The sequence below is a fragment of the Rhipicephalus sanguineus genome, chromosome 10, assembly GCF_013339695.2.
Source record: "Rhipicephalus sanguineus isolate Rsan-2018 chromosome 10, BIME_Rsan_1.4, whole genome shotgun sequence".
NCBI classification, from domain to species: Eukaryota; Metazoa; Arthropoda; class Arachnida; order Ixodida; family Ixodidae; genus Rhipicephalus; species Rhipicephalus sanguineus.
The window spans coordinates 11,655,828-11,681,676 of NC_051185.1; the positions used below are offsets into that span (position 1 = coordinate 11,655,828).

General features: G+C 44.9%; 1 protein-coding gene across 2 annotated transcripts; it reads left to right on the plus strand.

The window, feature by feature from the left end:
- The first annotated feature begins 347 nt into the window (after positions 1–347).
- On the plus strand, positions 348–25,523 carry LOC119407047 (CYFIP-related Rac1 interactor B). 2 transcript variants are annotated; one of them, XM_037673880.2, is made up of 10 exons: positions 348–496; positions 8,165–8,241; positions 8,809–8,930; positions 10,104–10,209; positions 12,694–12,830; positions 13,509–13,583; positions 14,455–14,657; positions 15,318–15,444; positions 16,459–16,529; positions 18,141–25,523. In XM_037673880.2, the coding sequence occupies exons 2-10, from the start codon at positions 8,172–8,174 to the stop codon at positions 18,202–18,204; spliced, it is 975 nt and encodes a 324-aa protein (XP_037529808.1). In that variant the 5' UTR covers positions 348–496; positions 8,165–8,171; the 3' UTR covers positions 18,205–25,523. The 2 variants fall into 2 exon arrangements, with proteins under 2 accessions (XP_037529808.1, XP_037529807.1); XM_037673879.2 differs by lacking the exon at positions 348–496 and adding an exon at positions 5,691–5,862.
- The last annotated feature ends 326 nt before the right edge of the window (positions 25,524–25,849 follow it).

Consider the following 25,849-nt stretch of genomic DNA (forward strand, 5'->3'; position numbering starts at 1 on the left):
GTGACTTTGTTCACACAAAAACTCACCCCTTCAATAGCTTGTTCTGAAGTTCTGTAGTGTTTTCGTGCGTTAACGATAAAATTCAGACAATTTTCTCGCGTGTGAAGTTACGGTTCCGAAGAAGCTCAGCGAACGATGCAACAGCAACTGATAAGAGTCGTCTGCTCGAGAAATATTATATAACTTATGCCAGTACTGAGCTCCGTAGTTTATGTTGTAACAACTAGATCTGCGTAAGGGCAACTTATATTTTTGTTTGCGCCTCATTTGTTTTTGTGCTGAAATGAGCACTACTCACGTTGATACGCACCTGCGCCTTAAACTCGCTCGCCATAACCGGAAACTAGCGTCGGTGGCGGTGCCCCACTTCCTGCGAAATGGCAGCGGGCGGTGGTTGTCGAAGGACCATCGCGAGTCGTCGCTGATAATGTTACTTCCTAGTCGTGCTACGATTGCCGAAGCCTTCGCAAGTTGTCGAGAGAGCCAGCTACGAATTGTGAGTAACGCTACGCCTTCCATATTTCGACCAGGGGTTCACGAGCGAGAAAGAAAAACGCGCGCTTAAAAGACTCCGGGTTCCACATCCCGAGTGATGTTGCCTAGCGTGCTTTCCGATTCGACAAATTTTTTTTCTGTGTTTTTCTTTCTCGCTACTCGCTTTGTAGAGACTTCCTCGTGCTACCGGATGGCAGTGTGTGCCGTAGGGAATGTCCGGTACGCTTCGCTAGCCATGTAGGGCCCTTGAGAATCTCCGTTGTAGTTTAATAAAAAGAGCCAGTCCCCGACCTATATATCGAAAACTAAACAAACGCGCGCTTTCGTCCATTGAATGGGCAGCTATCCACGGACTGTCTTGCAGCTCCGTTTTCGCCGGCCAAGAAAAACACGCACCCCTGCCCTGTATGTATGCAAGCCTCACCACAGACTTTTGACCAGGTTGGAAAAGTGCCGTTGTCTTCATAAACAGGAAAAACAAAATATAAACACTCCCCGTTTCCTTCCCGGCTGGTTCGACGAAAAGCAGCTCGTTTCTTCGCCTATCTGACGAAGCACGCTCGTGTATTTTTGTTTTTCCAACGAACCAGATGGCGATGACGGCGGGCCCGGTGGGTCTGTGGAGGGAAATACATTTGGCGGGACCTTTTTCTTTTTTTTTTTTACACGCTCGAATTCGTTCGATTTTTCTCTGCACCCACATCAACCATCACTGGGTCATTCCTATCCCAGTCGCGTAGCTTATTTGGTGTCGCGCGGCGCTTCAGGGTCACGAGCGTGTTTCATTTCGAACTTTTTTTTTTCTTCCTGGCCCAGTTGCTGGCGCGACATTCCAAAACAACTTTTTCCGAACTCTATTCCACTCACGTAACTCTCAACCGGCCTCCCTTTTTTTTTTTTTTTTCGTACGTCCGGCGCGTAGCTGGCTGGGACTTCGATAAAGAAACCTCTATTGGGAGGTGAAGAGAATTAAACTTTATTGAGGGACCAGGCGCGCGTGCTCTTCGCCCAGAGGTGGGTGACTTCCTCATTCCAGGTAGCCATGGCTTGCAGCTGACGCTCGAGCCCTGTCCACCAACCGGAGCTGGTCCTCAGGGTTCGCGGACGTCAGCAGCGCCTCCCACTGGTCTTCCGGATTTTCGTCCACGTTCAGTTCGTCTATGGGCGGGATACTTGGGTTGTTGCGACATCCCCATACCATGTGGTACAGGGTGTTGGCAGTGGCCGGGCAGTATGTACAGTGCCTGTTAAAGTTGCCGGGGTACATTGCGTGGAGTAGTGTACCGTGCGGGTAGGTACCCGCCTGTAGCCTTCTCCAAGTCACTGCTTCCTCTCTAGTAAGCCTTTTATGAGCCGCTGGATAGTGGCGTCGCTGCTTCCTGTAGTGCGCGAGTATGTCGGAGTACTTTCTTGGTATTGGCTCCTCTTCGTTTTCGGAGTCCGAATATCGCTGCGGAGTAGCCCGGTGTGTATGCTCTCGGGCTGCGGCATGTGCCGCTCGGTTCCCCGCTAGGGATTCGTGCCCCGGTGTCCAGAGGATACTTGCATCTTCGAAGTCGCACTTTAGGAGGATTCGAAGGGTTGATTTACTTATTGATCCTTTTTGAAATCTTCGACATGCTTCTTGCGAATCCGTCACTATGGTTACTGAAGAAGAACTTGTACTTATTGCTAACGCAATGCCAAGTTCTTCTGCGGTAGTTGCGTCATTTGCATGTGTCGAAGCGGCAGTGAGTTCCCTACCTGTTTCATCCACCACGCTAGCAACATATTTGTTTACCCCTCGACACTTAGCAGCATCCGTGTAACGCACGCTCTCTTTGTTGCTATAGGTCGCTAGCCTCTGCTGTAACAATCGTGCTCGTGCTTGTCGTCTTCCCTTGTCGTGTTCCGGGTGCATGTTCCTGGGTAGTGGACTTGGGAGGTGAAAAAACAGAAAATAACAAGCTAGTCAGTCGGTCGTACAGCAGTCGCTGCCTGTGTGGCGCAGGCCAAATAAGTTGGGAGGGTGGTGACGGCTGCAGCCACCTGCACGAGGTAACGCCGCATTTCTTGAGTCTCGTCTCGTTCTCCTCTGTAACACTGCTTTATTATTTTTCGTTTTGTTTCCTCTTCTCCTTCCCCCCTCCGTGCTCGCTCTCCTCGCAAAGCAGCAGGTGTTTCCGGTCGAGACTTGTAGTACGGCGTCGCTAAGTTGCCGGGTAACCTCTTCGCACTCGTTGCATACACACACTCACCTGCCTTTGTCTTTGCACCACGTACTACAAGGAGAGGGCCACCTCTTTTTGTCTATCCACCGTGCGTAGTATATCCTTTCTTTGTCATAACGTCAGGCCCTGCTTTAGTTCTCATCCGTTCACTACGTCGGTGCTACAGAAAAGCGTAACTCTCCTGAAAAGGACCGAAAACGCGGTCACCGCGAGCGCCTGCCTGCCTCGGCAAGCTCTCGTGTGTTTTTCACTCTGCCCAGTTCACGTCCCTCATCTTCCTATTGTTGCGCGGCTTGTTTTTGTCATCAAGTTCTAGTTCTCTCACTCTAAGCACCCTCCCCCCACCGGTCCCTTACTCGTCACAGTCGGGCTGGCATGCAGGAGTGAGCCGCTATTCTGGATCTGCAGCCACCTTAGCTTACTACACCGTGCCTTTCATCTGGGACTGCTTGCATTCAAGCGAGCTATGAAGAGAGACCATCGCGGCTGGAGCTTCTAAATGTGGTCTCTCTCGTGCCTCGGTGACTAGTTCGTTGGCCTGATCCGACTGCTTCGCTGTCGTGATTCCACGTTGCTTTTCACAGCCAACACGCACGTGCTAGTTGTGCGGCGTAGCAACGGAATCAAATCGTCTACACGGTGTTCAACTCAAGACGTCACAGTTCTGGACCTGGGTTTACCGCTTCGACGGTTTCCCGCGCGAATGCGACGTAAGTGTGTTTATTTTAGATTTTGATTCGTAAGCGCGCTCGGTTTGTTTTTCGTCTCAGGATGCGGGGTGGCGTCAGTTTCTGGAAAAGCACGTAGGCGAGCGGTTTCCTGCCGTTGCCAACTTTTGGGAGTGAATGCCCCGTGCGACGTAGCAGTGCCCGAGAAAAAAAAAAAAAACTTACGCAATGCCCTAGAAATTGCCTCGCGTGACATATCAGTTTCGGAAAGACTAGGAGTCGCCCACCGACTCCAGCGGTCACTGGATTCAAGGAGGTCGCGTACTGGACGGCAAAGCGGTCACGCCGGATATCATGCTGTACACAGTAGCTGGGACATTAAAGAAAAAATGAGTGAGTGAGTCAGATGTTGTTCCGTTTCTGCTGGAAAACTTCTGCTTTGAAGTCTAGATAGTTGTCGCGATCGGCAGTCGGCTGAATATCAAAGGACATTTCGTGTGCTGCGAGATTGATCAACCACCTCCGCGGACGTATGTATGTGCGTTTTTGTTGGTCGTTTAAAGGACTTTGCTCCTAATTGCCTCCGTTATATTACGGAGTCTTTCTGCTCGGCTCCCGCGCACGATACCGCCAACGCCCCATTCTTTTTATCCAGCTCCAAATCGCTCGCGACCTTGTAAGAAATCGCACCGAACGCAAACACTGCGCGCGTGTTTTGAGTGTAGCCGGCGGGCAAGAAAGCCGTGCCGTTGAGGTTGCATGTCGCTTCTGTGCGATTTTTTGTTTGTTTCGAGAGGTGAGGTGAACGACATCGGGCGGGCGGGTGGCAGCGGCGTACAAGAAAAACTGGCGCTTTGCCACTGGCTTCCGGGGCAGCGCAAATAGCAGGAAGGGGTATGCCCTTTTAGGCCTGCGTTAATTTTCGCGTGACACCCCCCCTCTCCCTCCACTCCTTCGTACCTCTTTTGTGCGCGCGATCTTGGAAGAAAGCTCACCGCCGCCTTCAGAAAGCCCGCTCAGAGAGACCTCGCCGACTTCGTTTCCATCTGGCGTGTCGCGTCGGCACGTGCGAACGTTTTTTCCACACCGCCCCGTGGTTTGAATACGATCATCTCGGTTCCAGTGCATACGAAGAGTTCGCGGCTCCAGTGGCTGCGGAGAGCTCATTCCTAGCAGCCCGTCACGTTGATGCCTCTGAAACACCTGCCATTGGCTGCTCGTTACTGTCCCCGATGTAGTCACCTGTGCTACTGGTAATCCCAAGACCTGCCGTGCCTTCCTGTGCTTATCTGAAGAGCCACAGAGTTGGAATGAAGTTTCACGCCAGCGTGACAGCATGCCATGAGACCTATGTCTAAGTAAAGACTGGAATCAGCGTGGGCAAGCTGCTTCCTGCGCATGAGTAGGAATGTTTTTATGCAGGTATGGTGCCTGATCCACCCACTGATGTGAGTAATTGATGCCAATACTCAAACTTGAGGTATCACTTGTAGCCGTCCAGCCTTCATGATAGCAACAGGTGCTTCGAAGAGGTAGCGACTGTTTACAGCTTTAACAGTTTTTTAAAGAACTGTGGTTTCTTGCATCTGTTTGTTCGGCACGGTACTAGTACACTGCATTACGATGGAAAAACATTGCATAAAGTGTCACATAAAAGAGCAGACGGACCAGTGCCTTGTCATGTGTTGGAGCACATTTTGTACTCCTTTGTTTTTGCCAGTCCTTCATCAAGCCATTTACAAATCTCACATTGATGTGTTCCTGTGCATTGCTCAGCTATCTCTACAGACTGCGCAATTATGCATTAAGTTCTGTGTTGAGGGTCATCCCTTAATTCTTTTTGTTTCGCTTCTTCACACATCCACCTTCACTGCATCTAGGGGACGAAATACTTCGCTCCTGTTGATAGCAATACCTTGCACATCGCTGCAGACTGCAAGTTCATCTTGTCTGACGCGTATTTATAGCAACATGTGTACGCATCGACGATGACGGCGTACATCTTTATCGCGAACACGTGCCGGAAGGCTGAGAAGCCTTGACTCTGGCTGAATGCCAAGGCTTCATTTGCAAGGGAGATTGTCCTCCTTCAGAGAGGGACCCCCGACCTGCCTGCTGCCTCGTCAAATGACGCGTGACCTCTGAGGAGACAGAGCAGAACAGCAGGGGGGCGGGGGCGGCCGTACCACAGTGTCTCTCTTCTAGTTTTCTTCTTCTTGATCTCTTACTTTCTTGGGTTCTGTTGTCACGCTAGCTGCTCGTGTTTTGGGGTCAGGGTGTCTCTCCACTCGCTAGATCATTGGAGGCTCCTCCGCAGGAGGAATGAATGTGCCTTGCTGCAGCCACTTCGTACGATTCCTTACGGAATAGCCAAAAGTAGCTTGCAGATGGCTCTGTGTTGACATGGTTACTAGATAGTTGTGATGTGTGCGGTAACCAGATTTATCTCGGATACACATGACTACCCGTACTTGCCGCTGCTGTTTCAGGTACGTTGCATAGTTTGTGGGACCCCGCAAAGGCGATGGATTTGGCGTTGCTTCATCGGTATATTATATGCACCAGGAGAGTTACTTGACATGTTATTTCTCTGTAATGTTTGTTTTGCCTACTTTATAAGCGGTGCTAGTTTTAATTCATCGGGTGTAGAAGCTTTAGTGGCATGTGTACTACCCGCGGGATGTGAATGCATGCCTTCATATTTTTTACCACATTTGCTGCTGTGATCTGGTTCGTATCAAATGTTAGGCTTGATATCTTATACCGCCCATTTTTTAAGTACAAAAAGAAACAATGAATGGCTAATTACCAGGTGACAACTAAGAAACACTGCCAAAAGCTCTGACTCTGTTAGAGATGGCATACATTTGATTGTACATGTTATATTGTACCACATGCTGCTGTTCGGAGCCCATGCAGTTTTACTTTGTGTGAATTTCTTTTTTTTTTTAAGCAAAATAACTTATTCCGAATGCATTGTAACCTTACCTAATGACGATTGCCTTGTTCCGAGCACAAATTACATTCCTACTGGCCACCAGCTATTCTTTAATCCATGTTCTTAGGTGGAGTTTGTAACCGTAGCTGAATAGTTCTTAATCCACAGACCTTTAAGTGCTACATCAGGAATAGGGCAATTACCTGGGCAGCTGTTTCCACAAACATGTTTACCATTGTGGAGAAATTACTGCTCTTGAATGAAGTCATCGAGTGGGAAAAAGTCTCATTGTTTGAAGGAGAGCAGTGTTTAGATAGGGAGAGAAGCCCACAGACTTATCAAATAGTTGTGGTATGCTACTCATGAATACTGATAACACATGACTGTGGGACACGAGCTCCTGAATGTGCTGTTGTCAGTTTGCGTGTTTCTTTTGCAGCCCCACTCTCTTTCATGATGATGTGCATATTTAAGCCAGGGAGCAAGAACAGCTTACACGTGATTTCGACGTTGGCTGAAGTGTTGACTTCATATCAACGCCTGTTATTGCGGCAGTGCATTTATAAGGTGCCACATTTCAGCATTTGCTGCCCCCTGTTTGTGCATTGTTAGAGAGCAAAGCCTGCAACGTCACTTGAACTCTTGTGTACCCTGGAACTTTCTCTGTCTGGGATTTTCCAAGGAACCAGACTTGCCCTCGTAACACTTAAATTCATGGCTTGAACAGCCCTAGTTTCACCATTCAATGCCACAAATCCAATGAGTACCTTCTGCCGAGGTCATAAGCCATGTTACCTAACATTGGGAAGACTAGGTTATAAATTTGTGCGCATAAATATCGTAGGAAATGCATGCAAGTACACTGCTATAGCTCAGTTGGTACATTGTTTTTTCTTCTTCATTCAGAATGTTTATTTGTTCACCAATGTTACACAGAAAAGGAACGAAGGAAAGAACGTGACTTTTTAAGGGCTCGTTTTTATTTGTTAGACACAATATTAATGAGAACTAACAGATAATAATGCATTATTGTCTGTTAGTTCTCACAAAAAAGGAACATAATTTAGAAGTGTGGCACTTACCCGCTTTCTGTAAATTCTTGAACACGAGACTTTGAACTTTGTTTGTTTTTTAGCTTTGTGAGGGGAATGCATGATTTTAAGCTGGTTGTGTATGTGTACATTCTTCATCATAGTCTAATAAATCTCTCCCTCTCATTTTAATGAGCAATAGCTGCTAGCTCAGCACACCTCTTTTTATCCCTTTTCTCACTGTTGCACCAGTGTCTTTTTTTTTTTCTGCCATTCAGACATGGTGATCAGAGCTCTGCTGACTTACTTTCATTTTTTTGGAGTTCATAAAGCAAAAAGTGTCTGTGGGATGCCTAGGTTGCAACCAAAGAAGCTGAGTTTGTCACCCGTCTGGCTTAACGCAAGTTTTGATTGCTACGGTTGGTGTTGGCAGAGCTGTGTCCTTCAAATGAGATAAAGGAGCTCCAAAATGCAGTTGTGTATGTGTGTAGGAAGTTTGGCTATTATAACCTCTCCTTGAGCTCTAGCAGCGGTAGAACTATCAACTACATCTGTTGTGTCATCATTGTAGCAGCATAGCCACTTGTCTGTTGGGTGGTGTCATGACAAACGCATATTTTTGTGAATGTGGACAACTTTTACCTCATAGCCTATGTACAAGCTTGTATAACTCTAACCAAAAAAACATTGCTGTGCCGTGTGCACAATGGGAAACACCGTCGAAGTGCACGGGCCACTACATGTAATGTTTGGTAACTTTATTCTTGTTCCTATAATAAATATTATACTCATTGCTATATATACTTTTTTCTATTTGTGCAGATGTGAAATGGGCAACCTTCTGCGCTTGCTGTCGAGGGACGATGCCCCGAAGTACGACGTCTTCGTTGACTTCGAAAGTAAGTTGTGTGCCATAGCATCGACTTGCAAGAGACCTCTATGATCATTTTGCAGCGAGATATTGCATTATAAACGCAGAACATCAAGTTCAGTGCCTTTTATGATATTTTAGAAACCACATGCTAAACCGCTTGCAGACTGGCAGCTTAACATTAAACGTGTCATGTAGATGCAGCTTCTAAAGCTACAGGCAAGACGTCGTTTGGTTTGTATTACAGCTGTCTAGATAGTTCATAACGATGGCTTGTCTCTGACTGTTTCGATTTGTTACATGTTTGTAACTTGCATCTAATGTCTAGTGGCATTAAATACGGTGTCCTTGATTGATATCAAGACATCTAGTCTCTGGGAAAAGGCTGGCTTGCTTGCTTGCTTGGAATTCAGCGACATAGTGGGTCTGGTGGGAAAGGGAAAAGGCCACACTTCTTTGAACTGGATATGCCCATTTTTATTTGCAAATATAGAGAGAGATCTCCACATCTGTATCTCTTTTCTTGCACAAATTGTGCTTCTGTGCTGCGTTAAAACCAGCTCTACTGGTGTCCTTCTTTTTCTCGTCGTTCCAGATGCTGAGCCTTCAGAATCCGAACAGGAGACGTACTACGTAGTGCAGGATGTGCTGCAACACTCAAGGGACATACTCTTGGAACTGCAGACGTACAAAGGCGCGGGCAGCGAGATTAGAGAGGTGAGCACAGGCCACTTGTCTACCGTCGTCACCCGCTACATTCGACCGTACCACTAATCACTATAGCAAACACTGCGGGAAGTTCACAAGCTCAAAGAACGTGAGCTTGGGCATGTTGGTAATCCATCGAGGCGGCGAAGATAGCGAGTTTGGGGGACATGTGTGTGAGCGCGCTGTCAGTAGAGCTGACAAGAAAGGAATTTGATTTCTTAAAGGTGATAGGGTGACCTGAGGGGGATGGTTGCGTCCACGTGGCCCATTAATCTTGTAAATATATATTTTTTTTACTCTCATGCTTACGTTGTCTACACATCTTCAACATGTGTCATGATAATTAATGATCTTGTACTGATGCACCTGCATGCGTTGCTTGGTTTTTCCTATATTTTCATGTCTCTGCTTCGTAGATAATACATTTTTCGGAAGTTAGCGCTGCGTGCACGTCGTTTCTCTTGTGTCCCTGTCCCTTTGGTGCGCTATAGGTGTTAAAAAAAAACACAAGCTCAAGTTAAGAAAGTTACAGTGGATCCCTAAATACATTCTTACGAGATGAGAACGTGAAAGTGTTTTCGCAAACCTAGCCAAAAAACACTGCCTCAGGTGCAGGTGTTTGCTGCGGCTGTTGTTGGTGCCGGTCAGTTCCAGTGGAGAGGTCACATGTGTTCTGAACACGGCTTTTACGAAGGCCACCCAGGTGGCCTTTGTAGCCGAGAAATGCTTTGTCATTAACACAGGATAGCACGAAGCAGCTGTTTTAAAAGTATGTTTATGTGAGATCTCGCTAGGTTTTGTGTACAAAAAAGTTTACATTAAAGGCCTGAAGTACAAGCATTTCACTACAAATCACTGTCATACCCACACAACTTTGTGGATATGCCACCATGCACACATCAGCACCATGGTAACCTAAGTGTGATTTTGGTGTACCTATTCGGTGTGGTGGCATCTGTGCACTTGTTTTGGATCCAATTCTTGGCAGTGCTGTAGCAGATGAGGGCAACACTGTGCACATTGCAAGGAACAAGGTGTTCTTAGAAAACAGTGCTCTTTGCTATGAGAACCATCTGAGTGTTTTATTATGAGTTTTGGCGTTCTTTGTCTCTCCCCCCCTTCTCTCTCCTTTCTTTTCTCCACTCTGACACTGTGTATTGGCTGCCGACATTCATTGCCCAGGCTATAGCCAACCCAAGGAGTGAAGCTCGTCAAATGAAAGCCTGGGAGGCAGTGCTGCCCCTGGTCTCCAAGTTGAAGCAGTTCTACATCTTTTCGCAAAGTCTTGGTGAGTGCTTGCCATGAATGACATGCATTGCTCGATTTGCCCAAAGTTGCCATCATTAAATTGCCAGCGTCATTACTGCAAGACCAATCAGTCTATTAAGTAGTTCACCTTCGGCAAGACAGCGTATTTAACAGAGGAGTATCTGTTATCGAACAGTTGAAGTTTATTGCAGAAGCGAGTAAGGCGTGCATAGACGGACACAAGAAAGGCAACATAAATGCAGTTTTTCTTTGCACGTGTGTGTGTGTGCGTGTGTGTGTGTGTGGGTGGGTGGGTGTGCGCGTGCGCCTTAGTTTCTTCTATGACCAATCAATGCAAACTGCCTCAACTTTCTGTCAAGAAGTTTCCTTCCATAGCAAAGTATAGATTCTTGCCATGACTTTGCGTTTTGTACATGTTAAGTGAAAAATGGTAAATTGACATGCACCCGCCATGGTGGTCTAGTGGTTATGGTGCTCGACTGCTGACCCGAAGGTTGCGGGATCGAATCCCAGCCACGGTGGCTGAATTTTCGATGGAGCCAAAAATGCTTGAGGCCCATGTACTTAAATTTAGAGGCACGTTAAAGAACCCCAGGTGGGCGAAATTTCCAGAGCCCTCCACTATGGCATCTCTGATAATCATATCGGGGTTTCGGGACATAAAACCTCTACAATTGATTAAATTGACATGAAACTAATGTTAGTCAGCTGTAGAAGCAGTAGAGATACCTGGCTCTCGAAATGCACCCATTGATGCATCAATGAATTACTGTGGCATTATCCATTAGAGAGGAGACCTGTCAGTATAGCACTTATTCCTAAATAGAAGTTTCATTGATGGTTAGAAAACTTCTTCAATTTGTTGTTGAAATGTAGGGAAGCTTTACGGAAAATCTCCAGGATGAAAGGCAGGGCCAGTGTCTGCTCAAAAGTGGTCATTTGAATCCTATACTGGATCATGTTGCTTCAATAATAGGTGTACCACGCTTGCTCTACTCAACTTAAAGACATCTTTGCCTAAGGCTACTTGTGTCTACTTTCGTCTGTATTATGGGCTACTCGTGTCTTCTCCAAGTGTGATGTGCAGCATTCTGAGGCATCTGACTGACAGGCAGTGTTGCCTTCTTCTTTGCAATAGCTTAGTTTGGCAGTGCACATCAGTAACAAGGACTAGACAGAACGTGGGAGTATGCAAACATAAGTGCTGAGGACTGACATAAGGCTAACCAACTAGCCCACCCAAGGTCTTCTTATCAACTCTTCTAACAAACTAGCCGTAACCCTTTCAGGCGCCACCTGTGAAGAACTGTCGGGAAATGTGTCAGATCAATGCGTTGTTTCAAGGCACTAGACATTCTATTGTAAACAAAAATGTCCTAATAAATTAACTTATGTGTTATCATAATTACTCCTAATGAAATTTTCATTTAATATATATTTAGTCTGAATTCATTCGTGCTCTGTTTTACATCAAAAGGATTAAATCTCACGCTAGAAATATAGTGCAAGTTCTTTTTCGGTTATGTCCGTTTGAGGAAAGGAAAATTATGCTTTCGACGTGGCTCGCACGAAGCGGCTGTCGAACGATTCATCGAGTATTGTAGTGCCTTCTGAAAAATTATGTGCAGCGGTACACTGCAAAATGAAGTTAAATGAAGACACATTTATTACACGGTACTATAACCCTGCTGGTATGCCATGGCCTTCGGTCAAGCAGCAAGGGATGTAATAACGCTCGTACAAGAATGGGAGCCATACACATGGTTTATTCTGTGGCAGCCTATTTAACATTGTTATCAAAAGCTTCGCCGTGATGGCGTCAGCCTGACATCTAAGCAAACACTGGTTTCTTTCTTGGTTATCACTTTGAGGTCCAATTCATCCAAAGCTAAATAGCCCCCTAGTTGATACAAATAGCAAAAACAAGTGATGTACACAATTGTGTACACAGTGTCTCAAAGGGTTAAAGGGATACTGAATAAAATTTTTGCTGCCATGATTTAGAGCCAAATTGACATTGGGTGCTGAAATCTATACACAACCTTCATTTCAGGCACAAACTAGGGGAAAATAATGAATTTAATGCGTTTTTCACAAAGTTTCGCATCTAGAGGCAGCGCCATGAACTGGAGGAGGTGACGTTTGGCGACGTTTTATGCACCGGAAACGGGCATGCCAACAATGCCAGCCATCGCTTAGGGGCTGGGCTAAAGCCCCTAAATGGTGGGGCATGCCTTAGCACCTTTGTGGAAAGGGGGTGTGTGAGATGTAAAGGAGAGGACGGGGGAGAAAGGGAAGAGCAGGACAGGAACACGTGCACCCTGCTTGTTCCACGGTGAATGTGATGCGCTGACACTCCACCCAAAATGTAGCCAACTGTTTATCGATAAACTCTGTTTATCAGAACAGTCGCGTCTTCTGAGTTGAATTTTGATGCTTTCATCAGTTTTTTTCCAATTTTCGTTCAGTATCCCTTTAAGCTCTTCTTCGCACCCTTTTTCAGAGGAAGTTGTGCCTCGCATCCTGTGGGAGCTTTGCTCAGGTCCGCGGACCCCTCGCGAGCACCTGGAAACACAGCAAGCCCTTGTGAAGCAGTTTGCAGAGATTTTGGACTTTGTACTCAAGTTCGACGACCTCAAGGTGAGATGGCCACTTTGAATCGTCGCTCAAGTTCTCACTGAAGCTTCTCTGCCAGGCATCCTCTCTGCTGCCATTTCAAACACAATGTTTGTTCAAATGTGACATCTAGCTGTACCGTGACATTCTAAAAGCTGCAACATTGGGATGTAATGAAAGCTGAAGCATCAGTTTGTTGAGCCAACTTTGCTCATTTACGTAGGGCATCTGCTTTTTAAAGGTAGGGTATCTATTTAGGTTATCCATTTTATTACATATCGTGTTTATTAAGGAGGACAGCTGGTGGGTCTTCTGTATCTGTATATTGTACCTATAAATCTGTATTTATTAAACATAAACCTGACTGCCTTTCTCTGAACTTTTGCTGATTTGCCTATATGAAATCTGGCTGAAAGGAGACCAGACAGGGCTAGCACGTCGTAATACAGATGGAACGTTGTAGTTTACACTATTAAGTTTTTTGTGAGGCTAGTTCATGGCTTTTTCGGCACAAAAGGCCATCTAACAGCTTTTCAGCTAATCTTTTTAATAGAATATTCCCATCGCAGGTTTTTGAAGGCACCACGGATGTTAAAAATATTTCCTGCTACAGCTTCTTAGGCTCACAAGTTGCTTCCATATGTTTAAACTGTATAAATTAACAACTCAAGCTATGAAGCTGACATCTCGCCTTTGTTGCAGATGACGAACCCCGCAATTCAAAACGACTTCAGCTACTACCGCAGGACGGTTAGCAGGTTACGGCTGGCAAACCAGGTGAGTGTGTCGGTCATGCGATTACAAGCTACGGAAAACAAAGGGTGTGTCATGACAAGGTGCTCGAAGATACTTGGCACTTATTTGATAGTGATGATGACTTGCCCTTGTGACCATGGAAAGGTCAAAAGGTGCAGAGTGCAAATGTATGCATAGGAAGGGACTGGGCATTTTGCAGTCTTAAAAAGCTCTTTGGCTCTTCCCCCCCACTTTGCACGGACAGCTGCCTGACCTTGTCAAATAGGGTTATCTCAGAGACAGTGTAATTGAAGGCATTGACTTGGCACACCAATTTTTACACCCGTGTACAATGCCTCTTTGCAAGGCTTTCAATGTTATTGTTTTGTAAGCTGGGATAAAAGTGCTTCATTGGATTCAAGTAAGAATACATGGTGTTCTGTAGACATGATGCAAAAAACCTGAAACACTTCGTTATATTGAGGTTTAACTGCAGATGACACATCTTTTAAGCACACCAGACACCATAATGGTTGTTAACCAACTAACCTAGCTCATCCCATTCATTTGTGACATGGGATGATCATGGAGGCGGCACATCGTCAACTTCATGCTCCTTATAGCATTAACTAATTTAGCTAAAGAATGAGTGTTGTAATTCTATGTCCTATGACTTCGACAGCCATTCTTGCGATAGTCTCCGACCATTTTTCAATTACATATTCACCTTCCTGGTTTTATGCTAAGCCTTCTTTCACATATGGTGCTGCTGTCTTTCTGCAGAACTGTTTTTAAAGTAAATGTAATGTGTTTGTTGAGAGTCCTTTGCCTCCCCTTAAACGAGCACATCTTTGCCATTGACTGCTTTATTTGACCACATTTCTTCCTCGTGCTTGTTTGTGACAAAACGCAGGAAAACATAGAGGACGGTCTGGAGGTTCCCAACGAGCTCGCGAACCACATGTCGCTGTTCTACGCTCACGCGACGCCCATGCTGAAGGTGCTCAGCGATGCAACGACGCGCTTTGTCGCTGAAAACAAGGACCTGCCCATTGAGAACACCACTGAGACCCTGGGGACCATGGCCAAGGTGTGCCAGCGGATGGTCGACAACAGGTGGGTGGTTTAGAAGAGCTTGAACACGAGCTAGCCTCGGCCTGCATCGGAGGCAGAAAGGGTGAGGCTGGCTAAAGAATCTGAGCAACAAACAGTCAGAAAAGACTCATAAAAGTGATCCAATTCCAGTCTCGCTTTTTACCACATTTATCAAGAAATATTGGATGCACAAGACCATGCATGGCATCCGCCCGAGTTGTGTGGCCTGCCTGTCCTGTCTTGGCTCGTCTTGTTGGTCTTGTCAGCCAACAAGACGAGCCAAAACAGGGCAGACAGGCTACACAACTCAAACAGATGCCATGCATGGTCTTGTGCATCCAACATTTCTTGCATAACAAAAGGAGATTGACTTCGCCACAGGCATGATCCCAGATCGTTACCAATCTTGGAGACCATGCTAGAAGCAGCATTTTGCTTCATGTTGATTTTGAGGAGGCAGAGTAGAAAACTTGAGCGGCACAGAAACCTCTGTTGCTCAGGTCTCACCGGCGTCAGAGTTTCATACAGACATAGTTCGGAAGGTCACTCTGGGCACTGTACGGCGTCTCACTTGTGGTTTTTACTCATGCAGAGGCTGACGCTGTTCATATTAGCTGGATTACTAGTGATGCTGCAGGCCAGTGAATGCCACAGTCCTGACGATTTCGCTTTCTTGCGCAGAGAAATTTGTTCGAGATTCAAGAACGAGGAGACCATCCTGTTTGTGCTGCGGGTGATGGTAGGCGTGATCATACTGTACGACCACGTTCACCCCCAGGGAGCTTTCACCAAGACATCTCATATTGATGTGAGTTGCCTTCTTCTAGACTACCGATAGCAGCGCCGCAAGCGGACTGACCCTGTTTGGGCTTCAGTTTTTGAAGCTCGTTCCAAGCACTTCCTTCTTCTAGTACACTCTACTTCAACTATTCGTGCAGTAATTCGCTGGTTCGCAGCGCAGCCGACGTATGGCACGCTATCACAATTTAGTGTTATGTTTAGGCGTTGCAAGTTACTTCACCTGTCAAGAACCCCAGCATGAAAGATGTGGATGTGGTTCATGCAGTGAAACCTCGCTCAAGAGATGTATACCCCTTGTGAGCGGCTAACGCTTCGGCTTTGTTTTGACATGTGCGCTTGTTCGTTTTTCAGTCACTGCACTTACCTGGCAAAGGCAACTTCACATCTTATCGCTCGCCATAGGCCACATGTTGATCTGTTCAAACCTTCCCGTACCGTATCACTGCTTCCAATTAGGCTAGAATTAGACATTCTAGTCTAATTCTACAATGGGCAGTGTGAACAGCGAGTGCACATTCTAGAGCACCGGTGATTACACTGGAATCACTGGCATAGCCAAGAGAGGAGAGGTTCCACCCCCCTCCCCCCTTGAAAATTTTCAATTTTGCATGTGTATATATATATATATGCACACACATAACGAATGCTTAAAACGAATACTTAAACCCCTCCCCCCTAAAAAAAATAAAATTCTGGCTACTCCCCTGGCTTGAATGTTTGATGACACGTGTACAAAATGTGGATGTGTTTCACTCACAGATCAGATTTCGACTGTTGCGCTCACCACTACCATTGTACTAAGTGTGTTCTTGGTTTTGCTGGGCACACGTTTGCCTAATATAGTTCTTTAACTTACCCTTCACATTGCCATGTTCAACGTCACAACTCAACAATTTGAATGATGACTGATGCCACCAGTACTTGGGCAGATAAAATGCGCCATGAGCCTGTAGCTCTTTATGTTTCTCAAAGCGTACCAAGAGAAACTTTAGAAGTCGAAATAATTTCTCTCCATTTTCAGGTCAAACGGTCAATAAGGGTCCTCAAGGAGCAGCCGCCAAATGTTGTCGAGGGACTTCTGAATGCACTAAGGTGAGCTTGATTGGCAATCATCGTTAATTCGTTCTGCAGTTGTCTGTACAAGTACGGTCATGCTCGGTATGAGCTACAATGCACGAGTGTTTGGCAAAGCGTTCTTCCAGGAGTGTAATGGTGACGATCGCATCGTGTTTCCAACTTGCCAAAAAGGAGGACACTGCACTGTTCTTGTTTAGACATCACACCTTTGTTGTCACACCAAAAAAGATAAACACGGAGCCCAAATTTTGAGGTGAAGTCAGCTTTAATTTGCAGAACTGCGAGCAAAGAAAGGCTTAAGCAGAGGGCGGCCACTGTCTGTCTGTGCCATTTTTGCGAGACCCTAGATTTCAAGGATTAAACTGAATAAAAGGACGAAAGTAGGCATGAAGGGTTGGTGTTAGAAACTAAAGCACTTGAACCCTCCTCCTTAAAGGGCCCTGCAACACTTTTTTCAATAAGGTTGAGAGCTGGGCTAGTTGGTGACTGATCATTATGCCTATAAGGTTAGGTAGCGCACTTTCGACGGGGACAAAAGAAACAGAGAAACAAAGAAGCGAGTGTAGCGAGTGTCGTGTCCTTTCTGTTTCTTTTGTCCCCGTCGAAAGTGCGCTACCTAACCTTATAGGAATAAGGACTTTTTTCAACGTGGTCAGAAAACTCCATCAATCGGTAGTCGAGGCTCCTGTGATCATGTGAGCCAAACATTACAGTACAGCAAGCGGCATGGAATTTACAATTAAATTTCGAAGTCTGCTGGAAATAGTTTCCTCTTCTCTCGACAAACGATGCCATATACCCAAATCAACTGCGTCACATACCCAAAAGATACGGCCATTGGCTGATTTGAACATCACGAGCTGCATAGTTGCCATGGTTGCCACGGTGTCCTGCGACATGCCTGTGCCACAGGCAAGTGATCGGTGTGCAACGTTTATACGTTGCACAAACAAAATAAAGTATTCCCTGCCATGCCCCCCTCCCCCTCTTCTGTGTAGCTTTCAGCACGCTCTCTGGAACGAAGAAAGAAAAACCTCTTGGGAGCATATGACATAATCGTTGAAACTCCACTCGTACTTCACGGATTCGTAAAATTTTTGCAGCAGTCGATTCGATAGACAATGATTCGATAATGAGGTCATTTCATGATTACTTAGAAGAGTTGCAGGGCCCCTCTAAGTCAACGACATGGCACCATCTACGCCGCTGTTCAGCCTAAAAAAGCACTGTGCAAGCACTTCCGCATTGCGCTAGCTCGTTCTGAGCGCATTAGTAGATCGTGCCAATTAGTCTTTGCTACTGTAACACTAAAAGGTAGATTGCATTGTTTCCTGCCAACAGTATTTTCCCGTTTGAGCACTAAATATCGCATGACACAAGAAATTTTCAGCTAATTCAGCAGCTTCGTTTGACACTTGATGAAGCATGTACGTTAATGATTTCTGTTCGGAAGAAATGCACTCTGCCGGTTTGAGAGCTACAAATTGGATGCAGTGCGTATCGAGAATGCTGGCCGAAGAAATCCGCACTTTTTTCAATGGTTGCCTGTTTGTTGTAATCTCCCGAAGTTTGTTCGGGCTGTTATGAGAGTCACTGAAAAACCGACTGATGTTTATGACACTTCAGGTACACAACACGTCACCTGAACGACGAAACAACGCCGCGCAACATCAAAGGTTTGCTGGCCTGACTTGGACTGCGCTGTGGTAGTCATCTCTTGAGTGTTCAATTTACACGTTTTCCGGTCGTCGTCGACGATGTCGCTCTTCACTTCAGTGCTACAGCAATGTGCCGTGCCGTACTATGCACAATGCTTGTTTGTTTTTCTTCAGTAGCACCTGTGATTTTTGTTTTTGTGTCACAACGTGAAAAGTGGCGGAACTTCGTTGACGAAAGTGAGCTAGACCACTTAAATTTTTGTTTGTTTGTTTGTCGGTCACAACTGTGTTGAACTGCATTGGAGACGATGTGACGTTGCAGGGATAAACGGGTGAACCGCGCAATGTGTTTGGGGCAGAGAAAGATGCAGACAGGATTGGCCACAGCGAGATCTTTCCAACCTTGTAAAAACTGAAGCTCTCACAGATTTTACTTGGACGACAAACTGAGTTCTCTTATCCATGGACAATGTTTTTAACGCTTTCCTATGCTGGTGCTCACTCGTCTAATGTTCAGAGCTTTTCGTCATCGACTTGTGCTCAGTTAGGTGTCTCCCTTCCTCGTATGAAATTTTAAGTTTCGCTTGACTTTCACAGCATTTCATGTAGTTTTATGTAGGACGCCGCTTTCGGGTTCCACTTGTTTCACTATGCGGCGATAAATTTTAGTGTTTATAGGTGCCCTTTTACTTTCTTTTAGGGAGAGAACTACTCTCATTGTGTCATCTGTGCGATGCCTTTATTTCATAGCCTTCTTGTGTGCTTTGTGTCCTTTAACTTCCAGCTTTCGGTAGCGGCCTTTTAGCTTTCCTTTATTTCTGCAACTTGTGATGCAGTGTTTTTATGTTTCCACAGGTTCGACCTTGACGTGTGTGCTGTGGAAAAACTTTTAATTTAGCTTCCTATTTTACGTTGGAAGTTCACGTTGCGGCTACATCCTGTACATTATTTCTCTGTTCCTGCCGCTTGAAGTGGTCAGCCCGTTTCTCTCATTGTGAATTAAGTGGCCTGTGACCAGAGGCGATCGGTTGACATTCACCTCGTGCATCAACTGTGTTTGACATTCAGCGTGTCACTTTCTACCCATTATGGCTGCAAAGCGGTGTAGGGGTTTGCGGTTTACCTAGAGGTTCTTGTATCTAGACTTTTTAGAAGACTTTCTACAATGCCTTCAATGTGTGAGCGTATGCGCAGGTAGCCTGTGAAACGTTGCGGCATCTTAGCCAGTAGCACAAATGCCAGTGGCTGCAATTCTGCGTTTGTACTGTTGCATGCTTTGTGACAAAGCAACATATGCACACATGGCAGATAGCCTATCGCATTGTCACTTGCGACGCACTTGAGGTTAAACTTTGAAAGAGGGTTAAAAAAAGGTCAGCCATTCTTACGCCCCGATTCGGGTTTTGTCTGGTGCGCAAATAATCATTGGTATTGTCATAAAATTTGGTGCATAAACAGACATTAGGAAGAGCAACTTCTTTTTTCCTACATTTTTGTGCATTTATGCTCCAAATTTTTCTACGTGAATTCATACAAATTTTTTCAGTTTCATTGCTATTGCTGGTAGGGGATTGATTAGACTGTCTTCCATGTGCTCATGTGCTCCTCCTTATAACTTGATAATATACACTGTCATTGATGAAACTAATGCTATACTGGAGGCTCTTTCGCAGTTACGTGACAAAGTAACCTGACTGTGAGATTTATCTGAACTGCAACCAATGTAGCTCCAGTTTGCGGGCGTGTCTTCTTAACCACAGTATTGTTTGTCAGATGAGCTCCTTGTGGCTCGGAAGGCCCAATTGTGCCGTAATTACAGAAAAGTGAAGTTATTCTTCCTTCATTAGCTACAGAGTGCTGCTGTGTGGAAGCCCACGAGTGTCTTGAAGAATTGCATGCTATGGAAATAGTCTTTAGGACACACTGAAAAGCTTTTTATACTTGGGCCACATGTAGTGTGCTTGAAAACCCTATATTGTTTAGATGTGAATTTTCAATGGGGGAGCAAGCCATTTTACATGTACTAATGTGGCTGGAAATGTGATCAGATATGTGTGTATTTACTCAGAACAGAGACTGGATTTCCAGATTATTATTCTTCTTTCATGGAAGATGCGCCTGGGCTTTCGAACAATGTGTGCGAGCTGCGACATGCCAATTACCCACAACTTTCACTTTACGATAGCTGCGAGATTAGTGACATACTCGTATGTTTTGCAAGTGTGTATCATCTGAAGAGGGATTGCACTTGCCTTTAAACATGGGAGATTAACTATCTTCACAGCATTAGATATCAATTTCAGCCATCGAGCTGCAAGCACTGCTGCACAAAACTTTCACCATTTTTTTTTATTGCAGTGTACGAGAAACTCTATCTCAACTCATTTTCTGATAGGAGGCTTAGAATTAGCGCATTCTCACATGTCAGCTGAAAACGTATCGACGAGGTACTGTTTTCATGAATTTTTACCACGTAGAACGAACTTCAGCGTGTGGAACATTGCAGAAGGCACTGTTGTGACATTGTTTCGCAAATTTGAATTCAGGGAAGTCTGGATCTGACGCAAGAGTGATATAATTAAGGATATTGAATTTTGGAGGTTGGTGGTCAAACCCCATAGATGGCTCTCACGTAGCGGTGTAACAGGGTTAGTCAACGTATAAAACAGGGTGCCTCTCTTTGAGCGGTGCAAAATGATGGGTGTATTAACTGCACACGTAACACTTAGTTAAAATTTCACAGTAGCTGCTGCCCCGTAACCTAAAAGTTTATTGCTCAAATGGTCCATATGCAGTTAAAGATCTTCCACTCATTTGTGCGTCGTTTTTGTGGAAATTATATTTCAACTTGCATAGATGTCATGTTCTTTCTCTTAACGATGCGTAGAATGTACAGAATTGGAACTGCCTGCGATAACGCTTGACCACAGGCATGCGCACGGGGGTGGCCGCCTCCCCCTAGTCACCTAAGAGGGGGGTGCGCAAATTCTGCCCCATACTTTCACTTAGTAAGGAGGGGGGGTGGCACTGCAACGAACCCCCCCTGATGGGGAACCCTGTGCACGTTTATGCACTTGACGGTGGCGTTCAGACAAGCGTCTAAGCTTTGTGAAATCTTGTAAAAGTAGTCATTTACTAAGGTGTCTTAGATCTAGCGCCTTAGTGTTAACACAAGGACGCTATGCTGCTTAGCATCCGAGCCCCTGATTGCATTCTATTGTAAACTAGCTTGGGTCTTTCTTTGTACTCCAAACGGTTAGCGTGAGCTGTTTTCCTTTGCACAGAAGTCCTAAATCTGAAACTCCATATAGGAGCATGTCATGCTTATGCTTGACTAATAGTTTTGCATCGACACTGAATAAGCCCCTTTCCCACTTGTAGAGAAACAGAACGTCTTCCGCAAAGCTCTCTGTAGAGGAAACGCATTGCAAAGCAAAATACTGCCAAACCACTCATTCTGTCTAGGCATTGTTTTTCCTGCCTGAACATCACGCGTGGCCCACCCACTTTGTGGCAGCCATTTTGAGACCAGGGTGTTGTCACTGCACGTACCGTAGGCATGTAGCGAGAGGTGCTATTTTTGGAAAGATGTCGAGAAGGTGGCTGGGTTGTGAGAAAAGTTGGCTGTATCGTTGCAAGGTCGGTGATGCCTGAGGCTTTGACTGATGCGAGTGTGCTGAAAGAAAGGCTCTGTCCACAGTAGACCATTGACAACTCAACCCTCTGAGTGCAGTTTAGGCTAAGTGGAAGGCAGGTCTTCTTTACTGCCGAACAGCTGTCAATTTATTAAGTTATTTTTTGCTTGCCACATTGGCCAAGTGGCTAAGTAGCATTCTATTGCAAAGCTCAGGGTCAGGGGTTCGATTCTCTGCGGTTGAAGCCACTTTCAGATGTAGGTGGAATCTAGAAACACTTGTCTGTTTACTTGCTTATTAAAAGAAACCCAGGCAGTCAAAATGCGTAAAGATTGTGCACTGCCTTGACAAACCTTAAGCACCCATCATGACTTGATAAAACTTCATGCTCTGTGCGTGCATTCACAATGTAAAAATGGCAAAAGAGTTAATTCACAGTTTTTATAATTCACCTTAAGAAAACCACTGCTTATTTGAGCGAAGCATCATTGTCATTGCGAGAGGATGGAAAACGACTTTGATTCCATCATTTCATGTTGCAGACGTTTCAGCACACTTGTAATTTAATGTGCAAATGAAATCTGTTTGTTTTGGCTGCAGCCTCATCTGGCGGCTGTTTTGCATATTGTTGTAGCTGTTCAGGAAAAGGCGGGTTTTGAGAAGCATTTGGTCAGATTGCAGAGTGGTTCATCATTCGTACCATTATGTAGTGGAACATCGTTGTAGTGTAACTAACTGTAATTGATCGTGTGTATTATGATGACTGCTATTCATAAGCTATGCATAGTTTCTGATGTCACATTTTGATTTGGCAATGGTCTACTGCCTACTAATCCTGTATACATTGTAAAACTCATTACAGCTCTTTGTGCATGCTCAGATGAACAGTGCTAATCTTACACAAATGTGCGTGTTTGCTGCTTACATGTGTGTGCTATTGCTAACTGTGTTTTATACTGTCATTACCATCTGATGTGAACAGTAGTGGCTATTTAGCACTGAAAAAAAAAAAAAAACTTACAGGCCTGATTGAATGCTCTCTGTGAGAGTATACATACTATGACATTATTGCTAATCTGTCGCTGTGGTTACTTGTTCAATCGTTCGTGGCCTTTGGACTTTCCTTTTTTTTTTTTTATTTGGCAGGGCTCTTGTGCTCTTTTCCTTTTTGTTGTCACCGTTTGAAGTCCCAGTTCTTTTTTTTTTCTTTATAAGATGCTAGTCATTCTGTTTTCCCCATTTTATCCTTGTTTTTCTTTGCAACTTGCAACAGCGCATCGGTAACCTCTGTCAACGGTGGTGTTGCACGTTTCGTAATGTATCGTACTGTCACATGTTTTTTTACCATGTTGCGCGAAATCAGTGTTCATGAGGGCTCGTTCTGAACTCTTCCGAGTATTTGCACATCGAAGATGATTTTATGTGATTTTGCCGGAATCTTTGTTGGCTCATTTATGTAATCTTTTTGAAAGGACTCTTACTCAACTGCAGTGGAGGCTCTGTTTTGTGCATCACTATGTAATGTGATAAATCACGCGTGTACTTTTTTTTCCATCGTGTAACGAATGACAACTTGTAATGCGCATCACTTCTGTAAACGAAATCATTAAGCATCTGTGCACTTTAGTTTCATATAGAGGACCCTGCACAAAGGCTTGCAAAGTCGCGTCAGTATTTCTAGGTATCATACTTATTCTCTGGAGAAAAGCACCATTGAAAGAGCACAAAGTTTGTTCAGCTGAGTGACTGCTAGTTCTATGGTCAAGGTCATGAGAGTGCAGACTGGTTAGCTGGTTGGTACAGAAACATGGAAAGCACTGCAGCGTTCAGGTTGAGGATGGGGCAGGGGTCACAAAAAGTTATACATACCATCTTGCATCGCTTTTAATTGACTCACTGTGGAAGCGTACATGATTATATCTCTCATGGCCTCCTCTTTGTCTCGTTAAATGTGAAGTATCCTTGCACAAAGCTCGTTGCATGAGACGCGTGTCATTTGCACTTTGAAAATAAACCTGGCAAGACGTGGTACTGCGCATTTGAACAGGTCGACACCGAAGCATCTCTGATTTAGTTTGTCTAGTAAATTTGTTTTGTGCTGTAGCGTTTGCCTTGGCCACCTTCTGCTTACCTTACTTGATAAAAATGATCACACTCCATTGGATTTTGGGACCATGTAATAAAGTTCCAATTAAACTTTGCTTAACAGGATTAAGTTGATGCCAAATCTAGCTTGTTATCATGACAGTATTTTCACAATGATTTCTAAGTGGAGCACGATGGCATCCTTATCTCGTGCGCTACAGTGTTTTCCAAGATCGCGATACCATTTGCACATCTGTGACTTCGAGTGCAGGTCTTTTCATGTATAGATATTTCGCACAAATGTACTCTACAGACATGTATGTATGTCGACGGCATTCGCCGTCTCCTGTATCGTTGCTGAGTGGATTAAGTGTCGAGCTGCGTAGGAAGCTGAGAGTACATGGTAATTTTGTGCATGTGTGTGTACACTGTGTGCGTGTAATTGTCGACGCAACTTTGTTGACTTGGTTTGAAGAGTCTTGGCACAAATGTTCGCTCGATGCTCAATTTGTTACGTATAGTCGGCGCTTGCACTGCATTTTATAGGTACGACATGCCCCTCTTAGGGTTGAAAGCTACAATTTTGTCAGCGTTTCATTTTTGTGTGTGCGCGTGTCACATTGCCGCTTTAAGGCTAAAGCACTCGTCTCAGTTCTAAGGTCGCACAGTTTTTTTGGAAGCGAAACATGTAATGTTTTATTGCATGCTCATGCACGGTCAAGTATTGCGATTTTTTCTTCTTGATAGAAAACCAAAAATTGCACATTCTACAAGATCACAACAGAATTTGAAGTATGATGCCAGTATTTATATATATATATCTTTTTCTGTACACTCTTTAAGCATCGAAAAGCTGAGTGTGCTTTTTAAGACATGAGGCTAGAAACGGTTCTTTTTATGAGTGTTGTGTTGACAGCCGTTACCATGGTCAACATTTTGTTCATGTACATAGCATGTGCTACTTGGCAAAAGTGTTTTATTTGCAGACCTCGTAAACACTTAGTTAGTCGGTTTTTTACATGTTTGCTTTTGGCACAATCACGTTGCTGGCCATGTCACTGGAGCGATAGTTTAGGTTTACCATGCACGAACGTCTGCCAGAATTTCGCACAAGCACTAAAAATAACTTAATTCTGGTAAGTCATTTTATTATATTTCCTAACTTATGTCACAGGGCCCTGTTTAAGGAGTACTGCATGTGACAAATCCACTTTCACACTCTGGTATTACGAATGCTACAAGATTGGCACTTGCATTTCATTTCTGTAAGCTGTATTTGTAAGACAGAAGTGTTGATGCTGTTGGGCTTCTGTTTTTATTGTCGATGTGTTGTGGCGGGTGGCATTGCTAGGCGCAGGCAACATTGATTGTTGCACTTAGATTTGTTCTGGAGTGCATACTAACTGCTTTGCCGTTAACGAGTTTCTCTAGTTCGTACATTTGGAGTTGAAGACGTATTTTTCCTGTGTCGACTGTGGTGGCCATGTGCTTGCATTTAGGTGGTCTTTTTTGGACGTTGGAAATGCCGCATTGCTGCATATTCAGAGAGTGGCTGGACAGAGATGCAAGTACTGCCCGCTGATGTCGTATCTTTCGTTGTTTTTAATAAAGAGTATTGTTGTTTATAAAGATTCACGTCTTTTCTGTTGGCAAGTCCAAAGACGTGACAAAGTGTCATTACCTAGCAGCAAGGTTCTTGTGGTTACGCATAATGCTTCTCTAGGCACGCATGTGCCTTTGAGTCATGAGTTACAGACGAACCTCTTTACAACAACGTCGCATCCGGCGCTAGAATGGCTTCGGTGTGTCTGTAAATTCGTTAGAACCGACCATTCGTTATATCCGTATTCATTATATTGAGGTTTGACTGCATTAACGTCATTCCTAGATCTGCGCAGGGGTTAGGGCATAAAAGGCGACATGATGCTGTTATGAACACAGTGCCACTAGTGTTCAC